The 20,182-nt window shown below is 46.8% G+C and overlaps 7 protein-coding genes across 7 annotated transcripts; 4 read left to right on the top strand and 3 right to left on the bottom strand.

The window, feature by feature from the left end:
• Positions 1-400: 400 nt before the first annotated feature.
• On the top strand, positions 401-2,537 carry BDCG_06399 (uncharacterized protein; the record flags this gene model as incomplete). Its single annotated transcript, XM_045422135.1, has 8 exons — positions 401-606; positions 1,095-1,215; positions 1,275-1,436; positions 1,487-1,552; positions 1,742-1,863; positions 1,976-2,214; positions 2,268-2,445; positions 2,510-2,537. 8 exons carry the CDS (start codon positions 401-403, stop codon positions 2,535-2,537), a joined length of 1,122 nt encoding a protein of 373 aa, XP_045277844.1.
• Positions 2,538-3,233: 696 nt separating this feature from the next.
• On the top strand, positions 3,234-7,305 carry BDCG_06400 (ribosomal RNA assembly protein). Its single transcript, XM_045422136.1, has 5 exons — positions 3,234-3,306; positions 3,428-4,056; positions 4,148-5,318; positions 5,393-5,665; positions 5,767-7,305. The coding sequence occupies exons 3-5, from the start codon at positions 5,259-5,261 to the stop codon at positions 6,490-6,492; spliced, it is 1,059 nt and encodes a 352-aa protein (XP_045277845.1). The 5' UTR covers positions 3,234-3,306; positions 3,428-4,056; positions 4,148-5,258; the 3' UTR covers positions 6,493-7,305.
• Positions 6,818-9,077, bottom strand: BDCG_06401 (acyl-CoA synthetase; the record flags this gene model as incomplete). The annotated part of the gene is made up of 6 exons (XM_045422137.1): positions 6,818-7,043; positions 7,116-7,265; positions 7,394-8,229; positions 8,289-8,362; positions 8,455-8,610; positions 8,735-9,077. 6 exons carry the CDS (start codon positions 9,075-9,077, stop codon positions 6,818-6,820), a joined length of 1,785 nt encoding a protein of 594 aa, XP_045277846.1.
• A 260-nt stretch (positions 9,078-9,337) lies between these two features.
• On the top strand, positions 9,338-12,043 carry BDCG_06402 (acetyl-CoA acyltransferase). The gene is made up of 6 exons (XM_045422138.1): positions 9,338-10,029; positions 10,106-10,201; positions 10,299-11,147; positions 11,244-11,308; positions 11,380-11,491; positions 11,591-12,043. The coding sequence occupies exons 1-6, from the start codon at positions 9,928-9,930 to the stop codon at positions 11,627-11,629; spliced, it is 1,263 nt and encodes a 420-aa protein (XP_045277847.1). The 5' UTR covers positions 9,338-9,927; the 3' UTR covers positions 11,630-12,043.
• On the bottom strand, positions 11,394-15,541 carry BDCG_06403 (spindle pole body component). The gene is made up of 4 exons (XM_045422139.1): positions 14,996-15,541; positions 12,944-14,931; positions 12,638-12,870; positions 11,394-12,554 (listed from the first exon to the last, which is right to left on the bottom strand). The coding sequence occupies exons 1-4, from the start codon at positions 15,417-15,419 to the stop codon at positions 12,473-12,475; spliced, it is 2,727 nt and encodes a 908-aa protein (XP_045277848.1). The 5' UTR covers positions 15,420-15,541; the 3' UTR covers positions 11,394-12,472.
• On the top strand, positions 15,488-17,740 carry BDCG_06404 (proteasome subunit alpha type-5). The gene is made up of 5 exons (XM_045422140.1): positions 15,488-15,826; positions 15,894-15,906; positions 15,985-16,063; positions 16,157-16,500; positions 16,579-17,740. The coding sequence occupies exons 1-5, from the start codon at positions 15,802-15,804 to the stop codon at positions 16,853-16,855; spliced, it is 738 nt and encodes a 245-aa protein (XP_045277849.1). The 5' UTR covers positions 15,488-15,801; the 3' UTR covers positions 16,856-17,740.
• Positions 16,834-18,977, bottom strand: BDCG_06405 (rRNA processing protein Rrp8). Its single transcript, XM_045422141.1, has one exon. The coding sequence runs from the start codon at positions 18,592-18,594 to the stop codon at positions 17,026-17,028; it is 1,569 nt and encodes a 522-aa protein (XP_045277850.1). The 5' UTR covers positions 18,595-18,977; the 3' UTR covers positions 16,834-17,025.
• Between the last annotated feature and the right edge of the window lie 1,205 nt (positions 18,978-20,182).

The following is a 20,182-nucleotide window of genomic DNA, read 5'->3' on the forward strand; positions in this document are numbered from 1 at the left end:
AGTGTCGCAACCGAGAATAGAGGTCTCGATGACGTGTTGTTGCACCTGACAATGCGGGTTAAAGGCTCAATAACTATCATCAATCCTTGTCCCAACCCCGGTCCCACCTGAAGTAGAATTTCTACCGACGGGAAGGCTTTCGTTGTGGGACGAATAATGGAATTTATCTGAATTTTGAGAGGGGCCTGAGAGTCCTAGTCAGATTTCTGATTCGAAACCACCAACCCAAAGGCAATGCTCAAGAGTGTGCAGCCGTTTTGAAAAGGAACAGCCTCCGGCCGTCATACCACAACCATGTGACTTTGGATTCACCAATCGTCAGCTCTGGTAATTTGGACTTTCGAAAGACATTTCTGCAGTCCAGTGGTATGAAAACCCAACTAGTTAAGGCCAGTTTAACATGGCTCTCTCCATCCAGTTCGCCATTAGTTTCTCCCCGTTTAACCATGCATATCGCTTTGGCCCGGTTGTAGGAGCGTTATTAGCCATTTTCGCCTTAATTTTATGGAGCCCCAAGACCACGAATTCGACTAAGAGCAAAGCGAACATTGCTGGCGATGAGGGAATCGCACGGGAAATAGGCGGAGAAGAGGAGCCTTGCGGATGGTCAGTAGATGTGACGGGCAGTCAGTCGCGACTGGATTTCTCCGACGCTCAACATCCCTAAGATTTTCTTTTCCAAGATTGATGCAAGACAGGGGTACGCACTGCGGAACAAAAAAACTGTACAATATAAAAGTCCGGTTGATCTGAACCGAATGCGACGCTATCCTGAACAAATCTAAGCTCAATCCGTTTCCGCATCTAACAGTAACTTCAGTGACGCGAAGGCATCAGTGCAAAACGAAAGGGGTATTGTACTTCATCAATTTTTGACCGCACTCCAACCTCAACCAGAATATTAGTCGGTACCATTCGTGCATCAGAAAATACCATTCCAGAGTCAATTTTCTCTCCTTCCCCCAGTCCTGGATACTCGCAATATATCGGGAATATATTCCGAAATAAGGCTAAGATCATGTACCAAAATCCCGTTTTGTGATTCCGTGATTCCCGCAAAGTGCAAAATAACTGACGCCAGTATTGCTTCTCAGGAACCCGGAATCTGGAACCACGGAATTAGACGAATGTTTCCTTGAACTAATCACATATCAAGGGAGAGAGTTTCAAAATTACTCTGTGGAAAATGCCATTTATTTTGGGCCTATCGACGATGTAAGGCTCATATCAAACACTTCATCTATTGCCAGAGTCCGTCGGCTGACAGAATGTAGGATGAAATTGAACGACTGGAGCTACAACATCGCGTTCTCAGCACAGTTTTCGACGAGCGATTGATATTTCCTCCAGTGGACTCGCCAAAACGAGTTCTTGATTGCGGTTATGGGACCGGAAGTTGGGCTGTCGAAGTTGCGGAAAAATATCCATCTTGTGAAGTAGGTACTGATGATGCGCTCACAGTGACCCATGCTAATGCCATTTGAAGGTTATCGGGGTAGATATATCTCCGCACATGAGGCCGGATGAAACGCCTGAGAACCTATGGCTGCAGGTCAGTTGAACATGATAGTTTCGGGTACCTCGCCTTGGGTCCCCGTTAATTTATAGCCCTGCGATTCAATTGTCAAGTCACATACCGGACGCTGGGCACTCGAGACGAAAGTCTCGGGGGTACCACCAGACTTTCATTCTACCCCATCCATCGGGCGATTTCCTTGGCTAACTTTCTTCTCGTAACTAGGTTGATGACTTAAATCGACCGTTCACATTTAAACCAAACTATTTCGACGTTGTTCACTCCAGGCTTGTCGCTTCCGGATTGCATAGGCAGAGATGGCCGAGCTATATTAGGGATATAAAAAAGTAAGCAGCTATCCTAAACCCACTTGAATATATAAAACTATACAAGCACGATTGAAATAGGTAGTTGCACTGAGGGGAATAGTCCGACTGATCAAATCATCCTCACAATTAGAACGCTGAGACGTGGCGGTTGGGTACAAATGGTCGAAATATACTTCAATGTACAATCAGATAACGGTACTATTACCCATGATCACGCCTTGAGGCAGTGGAGTTCGAAATATTTTCAAAGCATCGAGGACGTGAAAGACCCTAGAGTTGCAATGAATTTGAAAGGCCTTCTGGAATCTGCCGGGTTCGCCAATATCCAAACGACATTGATTAATGTCCCTTTGGCTCCTTGGCCAAATGGTAAGCGTATTGAACGGCCGTTTCCTGAACGAATGCTCACTGACACTTCTCAGACGCCCGTTTGCGTGGGATAGGAAGCATGAATAGGCCAAATGTCTATAGCCTTCTCGGTTCGTTGGCATTATATCCACTTATGAAGCGAATGAACATGTCTCGAGAAGAATTTGAGGTACTTGTCGCCCAAGCTCGCACCGAGGTAGATAACCTATCTCTTAAGGCATATTTCCCGCTGTAAGTGTCCTATAGATTGGGTTTCTGGAGTGTCTAGGTTCCACTCATCTGACTGATGAGATAGATATGTTGCCATTGGCCAAAAGCCGTGATCAGTTAGTACAGCCGCCCGCTACATTGCATACTGTGAGTAATACAAATCGAACTGCATGGGGAAAATGTGTTGAAGCATCGCAAGCCGTGGCAATCGGAAGGGTATTGTTTGCTTTTAGTATGCCATTTTTCTGTCTCCTAGCTAGGATACTAGGGGTTACCACGAATCAAATATTCATTCAAGTCCATCTCTGCTACCCATGGATGTAATTTCAGTTTCATCAGCCTGTTAATGTTCACGAAGCCTTAGCATTGTTTCAAATACATAGAAAGAGAAGGGGATGGATATACCCAGGCAATTCCGCTTGTTATTAAATGGCCCCAAGCCATTTTGTCCCAGTTAATAATGCTGTCTTTCACACCAAATTACACGTTTCCAGCTACCGATAACTCCAACACTGGCAGGGTTCCTTTCTGGAAGGGATCGAATATTCATCTCATAACACGCATCCGCGCCACCGGCCGTTCAACCGCTGATATATCATGTAATGGAGACTTCGGGACAACTGTTTTACCAGAAGAGAAGAATTTCCGGAATTCGGCAGGAAAGCTGTCGCCTGAATGGTGTCCGAAGGCATTTGTTCTGTGTGCCTTATTCAATTAACTGTACGACACACCAACCTCAACCACGAAAGACGAATACACGCGCCATCTATTTGCACCATAGGCAGATGGGGAAGACGAATATGACAGAGAAGTCAAGGGTTGGTAAGTCCAGGAAGTGGGAGAAATTGGTCAGCTGCAGGGCCTGTCATCGTCAGTTACAAGGTACCATACCCCAGACCCATAGTTTGAAGCATCGAGGAGGAAATTCACAGGCTTGTAATGGCCTCAGACCAGATAGACACAGCTGACTGACGAGCTCACTCATGGCGATGCCACGAGTTAGTGGACCGAAATAAACTACACCACGAAGGTGTTCGGGAGGAACCGATTGAAATCTGCAGATGTCAATAAAAGGCCACTTCTCCATGACAGAGGGCATAGTCAACACAGACCCCAAAGGTTGGGCGGTCTTGAAGGCGAACTGATGGAGGTGAAGTTAGAAGTGGCGGAGGGAGTGGAGGAATAGGTGGTTGGAAGTTGTACTGGGGGCTCCAGGGGCCGTGGCAGTTGCGTGCCCCTTTGGAGTGGTGACACAACTACAACTCTCACAAGTTGTTATTTCAGCTGGACGGCCATCAGACAACTGGGTCAGCGGGGGACGCAAGGACACATGGGCGCTCACAGGCAGCAGCCACTCCTCTTACCATGGGGAGTGGAATTAAGCGATCTTCCCCCCCCCCCCCCCCCCACCGCCAGCAATTATATGAGGGCCGTTTGGTCAAATTTACTCCGTACTGCGCACTGTACTGTATATCAGTGCGGGTTATAGCTGGGGCCCATGAACCATGCCCTTCAACCGAATCCAATGAAATTGCACTCTATCTCCTTGTTAGGAGCAGCCGGACACAGCCCTGTCTTCCCACAGTAAAATGTTCTCTCGGTTCCCATTCCCGTTGGTTCCCGCGAAGCCTGGTTGGTTGGACCAAAATAAGACCCAAAACAAGATCCTTGTGCTTCGTACCAGAGCAAACATTCGAGAACATATGCTAACGATACTCAACAGTGAAGACAGAGAGAAGGAGCAGCGGTGAACCTTTGCAATATTCAGTTGTTTGGAAGTTGTTGAGATCGGCCCAAGCCCGTTTCTCTGCCGTCTACTCCGTACTCCGTACTCTGTATCAAGCAAGCCCCAGTTTCGCAACTGGCCGAGCGCTCTTAGGAAGATCTTCAATAATTACCGATCGGAACACGGGAAGCAAACTTACCTGTACTATTTCGATGTCAGTACAGATTACTGCGGGCGGGATAAAAAAAGTTCTGAGGCAAACATTCAAGGCAGTGAGGGCCACTAGTCATTATGATTTTAATCTTTGTTCACGAGTTTGGGTTCACAGCTGTAGGATATCTTTCTTTAAAGTCTCCACAAGCTTCACCTTGAAGTGAAATATTCTGTCAGAAACAAGTTTAACTGGTGGGCCGTTCTGGACTGAAAGCAACATCACATCTGTTTCAATAGTTCGACCTAGTGAACCAAGGATCAGGGAAAGACGGGAAATGGGGAGAGATGGCTTTGTTTTGTCTCTCCATCCCTTGCAACGGGCATCGCGGAACGCTTCCAACCAGCTTCGATCTCACAGGTTCCACTTGCCCACATATGAGAGAACATCACTACACACCTCTCCTGTTTTCTCTGGCTTCCAGTTCCTAGCAACTACCCCCAGAGACGCTTCGCCAATATCTTGAGTTAATGGGCAGTTGTAACAATAAGCCGCACATAGATAACCAAATTATACTTGTATTTTTGCATATGCTATGTACATGTTTGTTACAGGTGGCATATCCCCTCACAGGCCCAGGATTGAGCATTCGAGCTTGTTGCTGAGATTCTTCCTCCTCCTCCATCCCCTTATTGCTTTTACATCGACGTGAGGAAGAAAACTTAGCGGGCGCTTGGGCGCTCTGTAAGCGCCCAGACTAGGAACTAAACCCCAGAATCGGCAATTGTTTCACTATTTCGGCTTAGCCTCGGCTCCACCTGCAGCCACAGCCAAAACCAGAGGAAAAAAACCTCCACCAGCTTTGCTGCGACAATGTCACCTGGATAGTTTGCCTTCACGCGCACCTCAACAACTTCAGAACAGCTGCCGCCATTTCTAAGATAGGGCACTGCCAAAATGCCCTCCACATATAAGAAAGATAAACCCTGGGATACGGATGATATTGACAAATGGAAGGTCAGCCATTCTCCTGCTGTTTGGCTCATGACGAGTTTCTTTGGCTAATGTGGCTTGATATGTCTTATTTTTAGATCGAGGAATTCAAACCAGAACACAATGCTGGCGGCACATTCACGGAGGAGTCGTCCTTCGTCAGCTTATTCCCAAAATACAGAGAAGCATATTTAAAAGAAACCTGGCCTATGATAACAAGAGCACTGGAAAAGCACGGTATAGCCTGCACGCTGGATTTGGTTGAAGGAAGCATGACCGTGAAGACCACACGGAAAACCTTTGATCCAGCCGCGATTTTGAATGCCCGCGATTTGATTAAGCTTCTCGCACGAAGCGTACCAGCACCACAGGTATGCCCGTACTTTTTTTTACTCAGAAGAAGAGCTTGTATTCGCCATTCTTCTGATAGCTAACTGATAGCTAACGAATTTTTGGTTAACGAAACGTTTAGGCTTTACAAATCCTCGAAGATGATGTAGCATGCGATATCATTAAAATCCGAAATCTAGTACGGAACAAAGAACGATTCGTGAAGCGGCGCCAACGTATCCTTGGACCTTCGGGTTCCACCCTAAAAGCTCTCGAACTTCTCTCAAACACCTATATCCTCGTCCAAGGAAACACAGTGTCCGTCATGGGCCCATATAAAGGACTGAAAGAAATCAGAAGGGTGGTGGAGGACTGCATGAACAACATTCATCCTATATACCATATCAAGGAAATGATGATCAAAAAGGAGCTCGCGAAAGACCCTAAACTTGCAAATGAAAGCTGGGATCGATTTTTGCCCCACTTCAAGAAACGCACTTTAAGCAAGCGAAGGAAGCCGTTCAAGGTCACTGATAAGAGCAAGAAGGTGTACACGCCATTCCCGCCACCTCAGGAGAAGAGCAAGGTTGATCTGCAGATTGAAAGTGGCGAATACTTCCTAAGTAAGCAGGCGCGAGAGCGGTCTAAAAAGGAGGAGATGGTGGAGCGGCAAAGGGAGAAGAGAGAGGAGAAGAAAAAGGAGCTGGAGAAAGATTTTGTTCCACCCAAAGAAGTGGATGCGGTTGAGAAAAAGAAAAAGAAGCGGAAACGGCACGATGCGGAAGGGAAAGAAGGAGACGCAGAGAAATCGGCTGAAAAGAAACATAAGAAGTCGAAGAAGATAAAGCGGGCCGAGTCGGAGGAATGATCATGCTCTATATAGTCATGTTTGCTTGTTTTATGTTCACTAATTGGCGCAACGGTGAAACGCCCCAATTCTGTTACCTTCTCTTTTCGCATGTCTGTAAATATCATAAGCATCCTCATGAGCATCTTCTTCATTCCTTCGGGTCGCTAAATAGTGATTCCTTTTCAGCCTTGGATTCAGGAGTCATGCAACGGAAAGTACTCCTTTAATTTCTATCTACCTAGACAATATATATCGTATACTTGTGCCTGTTGTAACCAACCTTGAGATCAAGCAAATTAATATGGCCAACGCTTCCAGACACTCCTGTTCTAGTTCCACGTTCTCACAATTTCACTGTGCCCCTCTCAATACCACTCCAAGCCCGTGCATCCATCCGCCGATACCCTTTCGCAGGATTAAACCAATACAGCGTATCATGCTGGAGTTGCTCTTCTAGATACTCCTCTTCACCACCCGACTTTACTTCCGGAGGTGGAACGGAATTCGGATTCCAGCTTAGCCTTTCCATAATGGTTTTGGCCTGCTTGAATGTGTCCCCCGCTGCGATGCTGTTTGAGTTTGTTGTGTTAACGAATTTCAGCCCTTCTGCTCTATCTGTATGGTAGTAACGAAAGACTTACCTATTGGTCATACGTACAAGACGCGGTAGAGCGCAGGATGGGACTCCTCTCTTAGCCAGAGCAGAGCCGAGAGAGTTGATAAATTCATCTTCGGACGCTTCCGTGCGTGAGTGTAAGACAATGATCGCTCCGCCAGCTGTGCCATAGTAACTACATACCTCGAAAATCAGCACGTTGAATCAAATCTGCGGACAGTCACGAAAAAAAAAAAAAAAAAAAAAAAAAAAAAAAAAAAAAAAAAAAAAAAAAAAAAAAAAAAAAACCACCCATGTTCGTACCCATCAAGCTTAACTCCAAACACAGCAGCATCCATCACGTTAGGAAGCAGGCAGATATGCCCCGTTACCTCCCCGGCACTCACATTCTCCCCTTTCCAACGAAAGGTATCACCAACCCTCTCCTGAAATCTCACCCACCAAGATTCTTCATGAATAACCAAATCACCCATTCGTTGATACAAATCCCCTTTTCGGAATACATCCCTTAAGAGCTTCTTTTCAGTCGCCGCATCATCGTTCAAATAATTCGACAGTAGCTTCAAATTCAAAACGCGCCCAATAACCTCCCCTTCCTCACCTAGGTCCGCCTTAATACAAAAGCCTGTCTTCGGATCTCGAACAGGCATCTGCGTCTCCGGGTCATACTTGACCACAAACGTCACATCCTCCAAGTATCGTTTGATAGGTCCTGCAAATCCAATTTTTCCTGCACCGGCCGCGGAGCGACCGTGATTATCAAACTTAGCTATACCTTCGGTAGCACGGTAGATTTCGCGTATCTCTTCGATCCCGAAGTGTTCCCTGAATTTCTCCCAAACATCAGCCCGGAGGCCGTTGCCGAAAGCGTGTGTAACGGAGTGAGATCGATCGTACGAAGAAGTTGGCGTTGCGAGGAGATAACGGCATAGTTCGCCTACGTAGAGAATGCGATTTGCCCTGCATTCGGTTGCGTCTTTCCAAAAACTCGAGGCGGAGAACTTTCGAGCTAGGCAGAGGGTCCCCGCAGACCCCAGGTTGTAGCATAAGCCTGCTAAGAAGGCGGTGCCGTGGAACAAGGGGAGTGGGGAGTGGGGAGTATGTCCGGAGCGGGTAGTATCTTGAAGGGTTTCTGACATCTGTAGTTAAAGGGGTTGAGGTAATCCACAACAGGTCGTTCCGAATTACACGCCTTGACATGCTGAGCCAAATCAGGAGTAGACAGTATGTATATCGGTTTGGATCTGTCCAGAGCATAGATTAAGGTGTCGTCTATTAGGACACGACATATTCCATTAGCATTCAAAATGTATTGAATAAAAAAATAAATATATATGTCAATATACTGCACGCCGAATACTCACTCCGAAGATTCGTATTGATCAGGCTTGCCACCGCACCTAGCTTCGAGAGAGCGAGAATCGTCACGACCATTTCGGGAGAGTTCGTCATGAACACCGCCACGACATCCCCAGTCTTGATGCTGCGAGCATGCAGCAACCCCGCGAGTTGGTCGACCTCTGAAAAAATAGCAGATGTTAGATCGCAGTGCGCTTAATCTGTACTCATGTCGTCCCATCTGGCTTGTATCATTCTTTCTTTCTTTCTTTCGTTCCGACGACACACAAGAAATACAAAACAAACTCGGCGCAGTTTCAACAAGTCTAGAAGTGGGATAGCAAAAAGAGAACTGATACGAGATATTTGAGAAGACCAACATGCCCTTTTTCAACTGGCCGTAGGACTTCGTTTTGCTCTCGAACCAAATCGCGTCGTCTCCATCCCCGGCCCCTGATTGCTCGAGGATCTCATACAGAGAGTGTGTTCTTTTAGCACAAGCAACTCTCCGCTGCTTCCGGCGCGCAAAGTCTCGCGCGTGCCGTATGTCTCTGAGATCAGAGCCTATCGCGAACTTGGCGTTTAGATAGCTAACAACTGCAGTGATGGCAAAGAGCGAGGCGAGGGGGTGAGAGGTAATGGCATCCATTGTCATCTATTGTTGATCGCCCTACTGCTAACACTTGGGTATTGAGACAACGGATTTATTCAATGCAGCCGCAGAGCTCGGGCTTGAACGTGAGGCTAAAGCTGCTTGGGAGGTGTATCATGCTCGTCTGAAATTCTCTGGCGCATCCCCTTTGACGAAAATTGATTAAATACCTTCGGGTATTTACTCCAGTGAGAAAGCTGAGAAGAGATTCTATACAGAGGAGAAACAGTCTCTTCACAAGAAGGTTGATGGATCTTTGAGACAGTCGAAGGATTATAACTATATATAAATTTAGAACAATCTTCATGGATGTTTCAGCCCCGGTAGCCAGACATCGGCCATTTGCTGATCTAGCAGCACACATCCGCTAACTACTGATAACTGCTCTCGTGCAATGGCGGCCGTGCCACACATGAGAGTTCAGAACGCAACCCAAGTTCATTTGGTGTGTAACCTTCAATTGCTAATGGCGGGAACAATAGTCCGCCAGGGTGATGCATGTCGAAAACCCGGGGCGGCTGATTAATCGTCGGCTTCTGAGGAGCTCAACAGTAAGCTTTCTATAGCTATTTAAGTTATCGGCTGTTCGGGCGTGAGACGAAACGTTGGTGGAAAAGCCAGGAACTGCCGAGGGACAAACCAGCGATTCTGGAGGTGGCGGCAGCCATTTCCATGCATCGGTGGGGATGGAGGAGAAAAGGTTGCGGACAATAAATAAGCTTGTGATTTTCTCCGGCTTATTTAAATATCTGCTTTCTCTTCCGCTTCCTTTTGTATATTTATCATTGACTCTTGCGTGTTTTGTTCCGCATACCTGAGCGAAGTTCATACAACTACATCCTCCACAATGGCATCCCCACAGCAAAGACTATCCTCGATTCAGGGCCATCTCCAGGCTGGAGATTCGCCAGCAAGACAGGCGCTTCTGGCAAAGAATCCTGATGACATTGTAAGGCCATATCTCTGTTAACTGACATTTTTTGGTCCCAATCGTCAGAGATGCTGACAGAACATGAAATGCATAGGTTATCACTTTCGCTACCCGGACCCCTCTCACCAAAGCTCGCCGAGGAGCTCTCAAGGACACACACCTTGATGACCTTCTGATCGCCTTGCTTACTGTAAGCTGAACCTCTCAACTCTCAATCTGACAAGAAGCGAAATGATAAAAAAAAAAAAAAAAAGCAGAGCAAAACAGCTTACCCTCTCTCTTTCCAGGCCGTCCGTGAGAAATCCAACATCGACCCAGCTCTCGTTGAAGATGTCTGCGTCGGAAATGTTTCTGCTCCGTCTGCCGCATACGCTTCCCGCTCCGCGGTCCTGGTCGCTGGGTATCCCGTAACTACCTCTGTGTCAGTCGCCAACCGCTTCTGCTCATCTGGGCTGCTCGCCATCCAGCAGATTGCCAACCAAATCCAAGCCGGTGCTATCGATATCGGCATCGGTGTCGGCGCAGAGAGCATGAGCACGATCCCAGACAATGGCCCCGCCGTCGTCTCAAAAGACGTGCTCAACCACCCCATTGCGTCTCAAAACCAGATGCCAATGGGCCAGACTTCTGAGAACGTCGCAGGCCAATTCAACATCTCCCGAGAGATGCATGATGAATTCGCCGCGCGGTCGTATCAGCGAGCTGAATTGGCGCAGAAGAGCGGGTGGGTGGTCGACGAAATCACGCCCATCAAAGTCAAAGTGAAGGATCCCAAAACTGGGGAGGTTAAGGAAGTTGTCGCGGATAGAGATGATGGTGTCCGGTACGGAACCACTGCCGAGAGCTTGGCCAAGGTCCGCCCAGCGTTCCCACAGTGGCAGCCCGGTCGCACAACTGGCGGCAATGCATCGCAAGTCACCGACGGCGCTGCCGCCGTGCTGTTGATGAAGCGATCCCGTGCACAGGAGCTGGGTCAACCTATTCTTGCTAAATTCTGCGGCGCAACTGTGGCCGGTCTGGAGCCACGGATTATGGGCATTGGCCCGACACTTGCCATACCGAAAATGATGAAGAAGCTCAACCTACAGAAGGAGGATGTGGATATCTTCGAGATCAATGAGGCGTTCGCTTCAATGGTATGTTAACATATCCGTATGCGTTTATCACAACAATGGAAACTCCACAGTGGTTTCGTATTCCATTATTTAATGCTAACTACTGTGACAAAACAGGGAGTCTACTGCGTCAGGAAGCTCGGTCTCGACGTTGCAAAAGTAAACCCTCGCGGTGGTGCAATGTGCGTATAATCTTCCTTCTGTGAACACTAAGTTAAGAGTCTGGCTAACATCCATTGTCACAAATCATCAGTGCCATCGGCCATCCCCTTGGCTGTACTGGCGCTCGCCAAGTAGTGACAGCCCTCTCAGAGCTTCGGAGACAAAATAAGCGCGTCGTAGTGACGTCTATGTGTGTTGGAACTGTAAGTATTCATGGCCCCTACGTCTAGATGGAAGATCCCACCGTCGAACTATCATGAAATGGAACGAAAGTTGGCTAACCATTTATTCTACTTCTCTAGGGTATGGGAATGGCTGGTGTCTTCGTTTCGGAGCATTGAAGAACTGATGATTAGACGTAAACGCTATGGCTATTTTGTCTCTTTTCTTCTGATTTGATTGAAGAATAGCGGCACATTATTTATGTACTGTACATATATATGACGGCATGTCATGGTAAATTCCCATTGGGATAGTTATTTTATGAATACAAGCTTAGAATGCAGCTTAACAAAAACGCGAGATTGTGCGGTAGTGTAATTTAGATGTGAATATTACCTAAAAATAGCCCGGGTTTGAGGGAAAAGTTTCCTGGTCCCTCCAGCCTTAATATCGATATGAGACAGCTTTAGATGTCAACTCATTTCACTCCGGCCCTCACCAGTGATGGTCAACTCGTCCAACTGGAGCCCCATATCGATATTTCTTTCGATATTCCTCCCCATAAATTCCTTCTACCCCGGTGACTAGTGTCGGATACCGAGTGGGGATACCGAGTGGCCCATGAAAATCTGGGATTATCGCTTTGAGCAGGAATTTCATGTCATGCAAATTTACCTCATCCTCCTAACATCTCAGATTTCAATCGTTCATGCCACAAAAATTACGTACCAGATTGAAACGGAGAGTACCATTCCATAGCGGGGCCTTAGACTATTGTAGGCGGCGGTCGTTCCATGTATGAGAGCTAACCACGGGCATGTCGATTTGCCGCCAGTTAGGTTCCAGAAAGTCAGGGTAACAAGCTACAAAGAGTGTTCTATATAGATAAGACGCGCACCCCCGTCCTTGATCGGTTTCGAAACTGCGCGAATATTATCCACATATCGCAATATGGCCCGATTACGAGACGAGACCACTAATGAAGAATAGTGGCAAAATATATTCCCAGCTGTTCTGAGGACTCAATCTTCCTTGCAAATCGTACTCAACGAATGAGCAAGTTTAAGCAAAACCACACTCTCAGTAGCGGCGAAATAATTCAAACTAAATACACGTGTACGAAAGTTAATTTTCAGCTTCCATCAGGGGCCAGCAGGCAATTCGAAAGGAGGTAGCTTATAACCTACCTGTCCATTAAAATCCTGAGATGTCGATTGAAATGGTCTTCATATCTTTTCAAAGTATCCTCAAGCTTACCTAGGCGCGTGGGGTCATACGTCTTAGTGGCATCGGAGCTAGCGACGCTTTGTTTGGAGTTAGGGCCCGACAGGTCAGGATCCGCGGAGACAAGACTGCGTGAGAGCGACGACGCTGTCCAGGAAGCGAACATAGTACAGCAGATCATGAGTTTGGAATGGATCTAGACAGATCTTCTGTTTAAGTCGTCTCATAATCAATGTAAAGGAAGGAGAGGGGTATAGTAAAATATTTACCTTGAGCAGTTTTCCCTGAGTTAACATGCACTCTTTCAGACAGGTGTCCAGGAAATCAACGTGGTCTTGCATCAGCTCATCGACTGTCCGATTGACTTGTTTTGTCCCATTGACCATAACTTCGGTTCCGTCAGCATCGTCGCCATTCACTCGGTCCATGAGATTCTGCCAATTGGGCTCGATCACTTCGGCAGTGCAGAAGTAAAGCAGCTGTTGCACAAATATGAGCATTCTAGCCCGTAATGTCCAGGCCCTTCGCTTCCACAGCTCAAGTTTCCGGTCAGATGATCTATGGCGCCAGCTCTGTACTTTCATGTGGTCTTGCCAGGCGGCTCCGAGTAATGTTTCTAAATGTCGAAGGGATAGGATGTACCTGAAAATAAGTTGATAACGGAGGACTGTTTTACGACTAATAACGAGTGAAAGTGGGAATGGCACCATGTAGTCGAGTTCTAAGGCATCGAAACCAATAATATCCTTTTCCTCTTCCGTAGCTTGTGGGGCAGGAGTTTGATATCTTTCAAGTCCACCATCTGGATTATCCTGATCAATACCGGACACACTTACCACGCGCATGAGCCATTTGGTTAATCCTATATAATTCATGCGAACCTTCACATCTTCTTTGAAGGGATCTTGAGCCGCAATAGTGCCGGGTTGTCGAAGAACGAGATCAAGCAGGGACTGTAATTTCCCTTCATTGACATTCTTCGCCGGTTTCCGGAGCTCTGATGCACCCAACTCTAAGAAGTAAGAGAAGAAATCAGAACGGTCAAGGAAAAAGTAATGTTTCAAAGATCGGAATCGGGTCGTCAAAGAATTCTTCGTTAAAAGGAGGTTGAGTAAGGAAGCGTTTGCGTATGCGTATGCCGAATTTACGTTATCAAGAAATCGTGGATCGTCAAAGGTCGGAGGTACATCCCGAATCTCTTTACTGATATCAACCCCGCCGCACTCACGAACAACATTGAGATACTTGCCAGCCAGCAGAACCTTATCTCTGACGGTGTCCAGTTGTGGGGGGACTTCGCTGTCACGGATGGTATACCGTTTCTCCCAGTATTCGTCAGTATAATCCTCCTCGAGTTTGTCGCGCTTGATCCCTTTCTGCTCTTTGATGAGGAACTCCGCGTGGGGATCGTTAATGGCTCCCTGGTGCAGCCATTCGTTCAGCATGGTCATATATGGACGGCTAGCCTCCCGCAACAGAGTCTGAAGCAATGTTCCGGTGGTTGGGTCGCCAGAGAAAGTTGCAAGCCTTTGAGTTAATACCCCTAAGACGTTCCCGCCCTTGCAGAGCCTTTTGCTTGACATTCCCCCAGGAGCTAGTTCCCCGCCTTCTCTCAATTGTTCAAGGAGATTTTCCACATCATCAAAATCATCGACCGACTCGTCCGATTCTTGAACCAGAAGTGAGTTTTTCTTCAATAGCTCTTGCCCGAGTGCATATAGCTGAGCCATACTCTGACTGGTAGGCATGATATGGAGGTGGAGAACATGTAGTGTAAAATTACGATTATTGAGAAGTTGGTTTTCTAGCTGGGCGACTAGAATAAGATAGTCCTTTAGCAGTTTGCGTATTGCAGCACAAAGGGCATGGTTGACAGCACCAAATTCCGCTCTGCTCTGAACTTCTACAAAGGCCTCCATGGCGCTATAGTGGGTAGCCATTTTCAGCATGGAAAGAGTAAGATCCTTCAAGCTAGGTTCAAGACCTGGTTCGATTTGAAAAGATGGGCCAATTAACCGATCAGTCTCTTCAGATGGGTTATAGGAGTTGACAAAGTGGATATATTGGCCTTCGTAGCCCATGAAAACAAATAGGAGGTCCTCGAGAATTGCAGCTTCCTGCGCCTCCATTTTTAGTTCCCGGAGCGGTGGTGGGCGTAATGATTGCGGAGCCAGTGACGATAGAGGGGGTACAGACACACGGCACGCAAGGGGGGCGGTCGAATGGGGAATCAAATTCGCTTGCGGCTCCCATAGTGCTGTATTAAAAACTGCCATCAGCCTAATTGCTAGCATATCTAACTCACACAAATATTGACTGACCCTCTGGTTGCTCCTTTTCTACCTCCTTCTCCTTCGTCTTTGATCTAACAGCCGGATTAGGAACCTCATTTTGACTGGGTTTCTTCGTTCTTGGTTTCTCCCATTCGCCCTTTGACGCTGGTGCCGAGCTTGTAGGCTGTTTCTTCGACCTGACCTGGACCCGTTCCCTGGTTGTGACCTGTGTTCTCTCCGCGCGCACTTCACTCGAGTTATAGTCTCTGCTCGTTCGACTGGTTCCCGTCCCAGGGGTACCTTCTCGTGATGCAGGCAATCTCCCGTCCGCGGGCATAGGTTGCCCATAGCGCGTAGATTTCCCATTAACGCGAGCAGAGGAAACGCGTGCTCGAGGCCCATTTGAATGGCTAGCCGATCGTTCATGGAAAGACGTAGAAGGCTTTACGGTGGAGGGAGAAGAGGAAGCCATAATTGTCGCCCGTCATCGGAGCCACCAATTCTGCCGATGAATAAAGGCAAATGAAGCGCGCCGCCTTATTGACTTCTTCTTAGTGACAGTGTATACGCTGCGTAGATATCCGGGAAGTTGTGTTATATCCCTTTTGGGGCTAGCGCGGGTATCTCCAGGCACTTCCAGTTTGCGTAACTAGGCATTAGCTAAGCCATATCCGGAGCTCTCATCCAACACCCATGCACTACACCAGACCAGACCAAATAGACAGAGAACAGCAGTCCCACCTACAGCTATACAGACGCTCTCTTACTGATATACAACATTATACCCGCGTTCCCCTTTATTTTCTCATTTATTTTTCCTGTATTCTCTCCCGTTTGAATAATACTCGTTCATCATGTTTATTGCGCGGTCTGAATATGGTAAGCTCTTAGAAGCCCCAGTGCATGTACTACCACCACTATTCTCTTGACTAACAGTTATCTGCAGACCGTGGTATCAAGTAAGACTGCCTGAGTGATTCCTCTGAAAATCGCTGCTGGAAAAGTCTCGATCCTTACTCATCTTCGTTTGACTACAGTACTTTCTCCCCGGAAGGCCGTCTCTTCCAAGTCGAATACTCTCTCGAAGCTATAAAACTGGGATCAACAGCAATCGGTGTACGTTTCGATTTTTTGGATCTCATTCACATTCACCAGCTGTACCCCCATGTCTAACATAGTCCCCCTAAACTCTCAACGGGAAATGCACAGGTCGCAACCTCAGAAGGAGTCGTTCTAGGCGTTGAAAAGCGGGTAACATCAACCCTTCTCGAAACATCATCCGTAGAGAAGATCGTCGAGATAGATCGACACATTGGATGTGCAATGTCCGGTTTGCAGGCTGATGCGCGGTCGATGGTCGAGCACGCCCGTGTCGAGAGCCAAAACCACGCCTTTAACTATTCAGAGCCGCTGAGGGTTGAGAGCTGCACGCAGGCCATATGCGACTTGGCGCTCAGATTTGGTGAGGGTGCTGATGGCGAGGAGAGCGTGATGAGCAGGCCGTTTGGTGTTGCGCTGCTGATTGCGGGTTATGACGAGGATGGACCGCAATTGTACGGGAGTTAACGTCATTTTCTTCTACGAAGCGATATTTGGCGGCAGATACACTAACATCCCATTTTTGGATGTAGATACCATGCTGAACCTTCGGGGACTTTCTACCGATACGATGCCAAGGCCATCGGCTCTGGAAGTGAAGGCGCACAAGCGGAGCTGCAAACTGAATACCACCGTTCGCTTACCCTAGTAGAAGCGGAGACTCTTGTTTTAAAGACATTGAAACAGGTGATGGAGGAGAAGCTGGATGCTAAGAACGTGCAGTTGGCCAGTGTGACTAAGGATATGGGATTCCGGATTTACGGGGAAGAAGAAATGGGACGGGTTGTGTCAACTTTGGGAGGGAATTAGTATGAAGGCTCCATGATATTTAGCGAATAAAACGAGACCCTGCGGACTCAAGAAATTTCAAACAATAAACCCACCTCCATGGTTCCTAGCCAAGATGTCTGAACTAGAAATAACAATATGCATAGTAAAACATGACATAAAATATAATGAATGATGGATACTTCGAAAATCTATCTGGTCTTATATACACACGGTTTAAGCACCTTACTCTCTTCTTCAGGCGCCATCCCGTTACCGTCATCATTTTCAATGAATTTCTTCTTCCCAAACCTGGTGTCGTTCACATTAACAGCCCATTTGCCCTTAGTCGGATGCCCATGCTTGACAAACTCCATCTTGACAAACATTTTGTTCGACATATCCACCGACTTCTGCTTAAGCACAAAACCACGAGTCCTCAGTACTTCCACAAATGCAGAAATATCCGTCTCATCTGCAGCAGTATTAACCTGATCCTCTAGGAATATCTCCTCATCATCAATCGCCTCCTCGTCTTCGTTATCTTTCCCTTTACCACTCTTTTTCTTCCTCTCTTTCCTCCCCGCCCCAGCTCCACCTCCCCTCTGCCCGATCTTGTTCCTCCGAGCAACTGTCCCAAACCGACTCTTAACCTCACTCACCCAGCACTCTCCTTTCCCATCACCCCTTAGTACTCTCCACGCCTCCTCAATAAAGGACACCCAATTCGTCCCCATCAAACTAAGACAGAAAATAGCCACATCGACCGTCCCATCCGCAATCGGCAACGCAGAAATATCTGCCTTCATAATCAGCGGATAAGCCACATGCAAATCAAAGCTAAGCAACTTGAGTTTCAAAGCCTTGGCTGACGGTGTCAGAACCCGGGCAAGTTTAGCATCGCCACAGCCCATGTCTGCTATCGTGCAGAGCCCATTGGGCCTTCGTGGTAAGGGCCCAAGAGCAGCGGCTCTCCGCTCGTTTTTATCTGGCTTTCTGTTCTGACCACCCCTCTGATTGGGTGGGCGCAGGGCGCCGCGAGTCTTCACGGCACTGATGTAGCCATCGACGGGATTCGACGGCCAGGACTCCTGTACCTGTCGGGTAAAGCCTGCATGGTATTCTAAGAAGAGCTCCGGGTTGGAGGTGAAAAGTTCCATGGCTTGGCTGGACGGTGTGGTGTACAGGGTCTGGTTGAGGTGACGGAATCGGGCTGAGAGAAGCTTTTGGCGCATGGATTGCTGGAGCGGTGTGAGGGATGTTGATGGTGGAGGAGCAGGGGGTACGGAGTCGACTGCTCCTGGTGTATTTGTAGCCGCCACGTTCGTTTGTTCAGCATTATTTTCTCCTTTGCGCTTCCTGTGTTTCTTGCTTTTCTTAAATGAACCAATAGAATCTGCTGGAGTTGCAGGTGGGGAGATAGAGGCGTCTTTCGATTTGGTCCCTTCAGCGCCCGTATCCTTCAATCCCTGAACGGCTCCATTCTCAGCAGCTTTCTCTAACTTCCTCCGCTTCTTCATTCCCTTTATCTGGGCGCCACTCTTTTTGCCCGAACTGGGTGCTTCCCCTTCGATAACCCTCCTCCACATCTCATCCACATTGCCCTTGGTGACCTTTTGGTCATTGAGATCCTTTCCCTGTTTTCTTTTCCGCTTCTTGGATTCGGCATTCGGTTCCGTAGAGTCCTGTGGTTGAGGAGGCGGATGTTCTGTTTTAGCTTTATACTCCGTTTGTAGCTTCAATTCCGCATTTGAAACAGACCATCCGGGAACGGCGAACATGGCGACGTTCAGTATAGGCTAATTGCAAACACTGCTTGTGTTGATGTGGGAAACGGACTGTTCGTACGGTGTGGATGGGACGGTCTGATTTCAAGCTCGAATAATTTTTGCTTTTGGCTATTCGAGCCTTGATTTCTTGGCGCTGAGTCATCCCTGTGTTACTGTCCCCTCCGTCTAAATCAAAAACTGTAGGATAGTTGAAGGTTGTATTGATAGATCTATCTACAAGAACATAATGTAGGCTACTGGGGCAAGAGAGCTCAGTCACCACCAGCGCTGCTGGTAGAAGGGCCGATCAACCCCGGGACCCCCAACACCCCCCCTCAGACCAGCTAACCACAGAGTACAGTGGCTCCTCTCAGTGGCTCCTCTCAGTGGCTCCTCTTAGTGACTCCTCTCAGCGGTCTTTCTTTTTGGACTCACTCCTAGGGCTCAAGGGCTCACTTCTAGGGCCACACTCCTAGGATGTCTCTTGGCACTGTTAAATGTCCGGGGTATTTGTTTTGGGATTTTCTTAAGTTCATTCTGGGATTGAACCCATGCATGTTGACCACAGCGGGGCTCACACTTAACAGTCTCATAATCTGTAGACTACTGGGGCAAGAGAGCTCAGTCACCACCAGCACTGCTGATAGAAGGGCTTGTAGAATAGTTGAAGGTTGTATTGATAGATCTATCTACAGGAACATAATATAGTGGTGGGTCACATGATCTAGTGGGATTGCTAACCGCAACAGCTGTAAGGGCTAACACCCTCTCTTGAGATAACAAGAATCACATACAAAAACACCCAAATCATCAAGATAGTCTGTCAAAACCAAATACAAATGTAAAATTAAACATTCCCAACTTTTACACCTGTAAGATCTAGCAAAATCATGAATCACATAAATGTCACAGTATTTAGAGATTTAGTGAGTTCATTCACTGTTATCTGAGCAGTGAGAATATATTCTAAATCAATAACTCTCTGATTCAACTGTTAATATGAAAAATGAAAATGTGTGTCAATGTGCTTGTTTCAGACTGTAATAACTGTCATCTTTATGAGATCTATGATATTCTTATTATTGATGAGAATTCATATCAGAGATGTAGTGATAAAGTCAAGCTCAATTATAAGATTCTGAATTTATATTACTTCACAGATTATCTTACTAAGAGTCATATATTCAGTCTCATTGAAACTCAGAGATATACAAGATTGCTTTACTAAATGTCATGAAATCAGACTGTCTGTGAGCTTAAAAACATAGCTAGATATTAATTTTCTATTATCATTCAAGAAGTCAGTTCAATCAGAATCTGAGTAGCTGAAGAGTAGATAGAAATCATCAGAGAAATCAGAGATAATGAAAAGATTAGTAGAAATGAATCTCTCATACAAGTCATATCTGTAGAAAATACTCAGATTCATGATCTCTTTCAAATAATGTATAATATATAATAGAGTCTTTCAATATTGAGATGTTGAATTAATGTTCTATTAAGTAAGTAGTGAGACAGTATGAGTAATATCAGAATATATTTTAACTGCAAGATATTACAAACAACTCACATTATATTAATATCACTGAATTATGAAATC

This window comes from Blastomyces dermatitidis (assembly GCF_000003525.1).
Source record: "Blastomyces dermatitidis ER-3 genomic scaffold supercont1.6, whole genome shotgun sequence".
Taxonomy (NCBI): Eukaryota; Fungi; Ascomycota; class Eurotiomycetes; order Onygenales; family Ajellomycetaceae; genus Blastomyces; species Blastomyces dermatitidis.

What these genes read in the sequence shown, in the direction of transcription:
- BDCG_06400 (XM_045422136.1), top strand. Translation starts at nt 5,259, where the DNA reads ATGCCCTCCACATATAAGAAAGATAAACCCTGGGATACGGATGATATT. An exon ending in ATGATATTGACAAATGGAAG is followed by an intron (nt 5,319 to 5,392) that starts GTCAGCCATTCT and finishes TCTTATTTTTAG; the next exon opens with ATCGAGGAATTCAAACCAGA. An exon ending in GAAGCGTACCAGCACCACAG is followed by an intron (nt 5,666 to 5,766) that starts GTATGCCCGTAC and finishes CGAAACGTTTAG; the next exon opens with GCTTTACAAATCCTCGAAGA.
- BDCG_06404 (XM_045422140.1), top strand. Translation starts at nt 15,802, where the DNA reads ATGTTTATTGCGCGGTCTGAATATG. An exon ending in TGGGATCAACAGCAATCGGT is followed by an intron (nt 16,064 to 16,156) that starts GTACGTTTCGAT and finishes GGAAATGCACAG; the next exon opens with GTCGCAACCTCAGAAGGAGT. An exon ending in GACGAGGATGGACCGCAATT is followed by an intron (nt 16,501 to 16,578) that starts GTACGGGAGTTA and finishes TTTTGGATGTAG; the next exon opens with ATACCATGCTGAACCTTCGG.
- BDCG_06402 (XM_045422138.1), top strand. Translation starts at nt 9,928, where the DNA reads ATGGCATCCCCACAGCAAAGACTATCCTCGATTCAGGGCCATCTCCAG. An exon ending in CAAAGAATCCTGATGACATT is followed by an intron (nt 10,030 to 10,105) that starts GTAAGGCCATAT and finishes TGAAATGCATAG; the next exon opens with GTTATCACTTTCGCTACCCG. An exon ending in CGTCTATGTGTGTTGGAACT is followed by an intron (nt 11,492 to 11,590) that starts GTAAGTATTCAT and finishes CTACTTCTCTAG; the next exon opens with GGTATGGGAATGGCTGGTGT.
- BDCG_06403 (XM_045422139.1), bottom strand. Translation starts at nt 15,419, where the DNA reads ATGGCTTCCTCTTCTCCCTCCACCGTAAAGCCTTCTACGTCTTTCCAT. An exon ending in AGAAAAGGAGCAACCAGAGG is followed by an intron (nt 14,932 to 14,995) that starts GTCAGTCAATAT and finishes TTTTTAATACAG; the next exon opens with CACTATGGGAGCCGCAAGCG. An exon ending in CTCAGGATTTTAATGGACAG is followed by an intron (nt 12,555 to 12,637) that starts GTAGGTTATAAG and finishes ACGTGTATTTAG; the next exon opens with TTTGAATTATTTCGCCGCTA.
- BDCG_06405 (XM_045422141.1), bottom strand. Translation starts at nt 18,594, where the DNA reads ATGTTCGCCGTTCCCGGATGGTCTGTTTCAAATGCGGAATTGAAGCTA.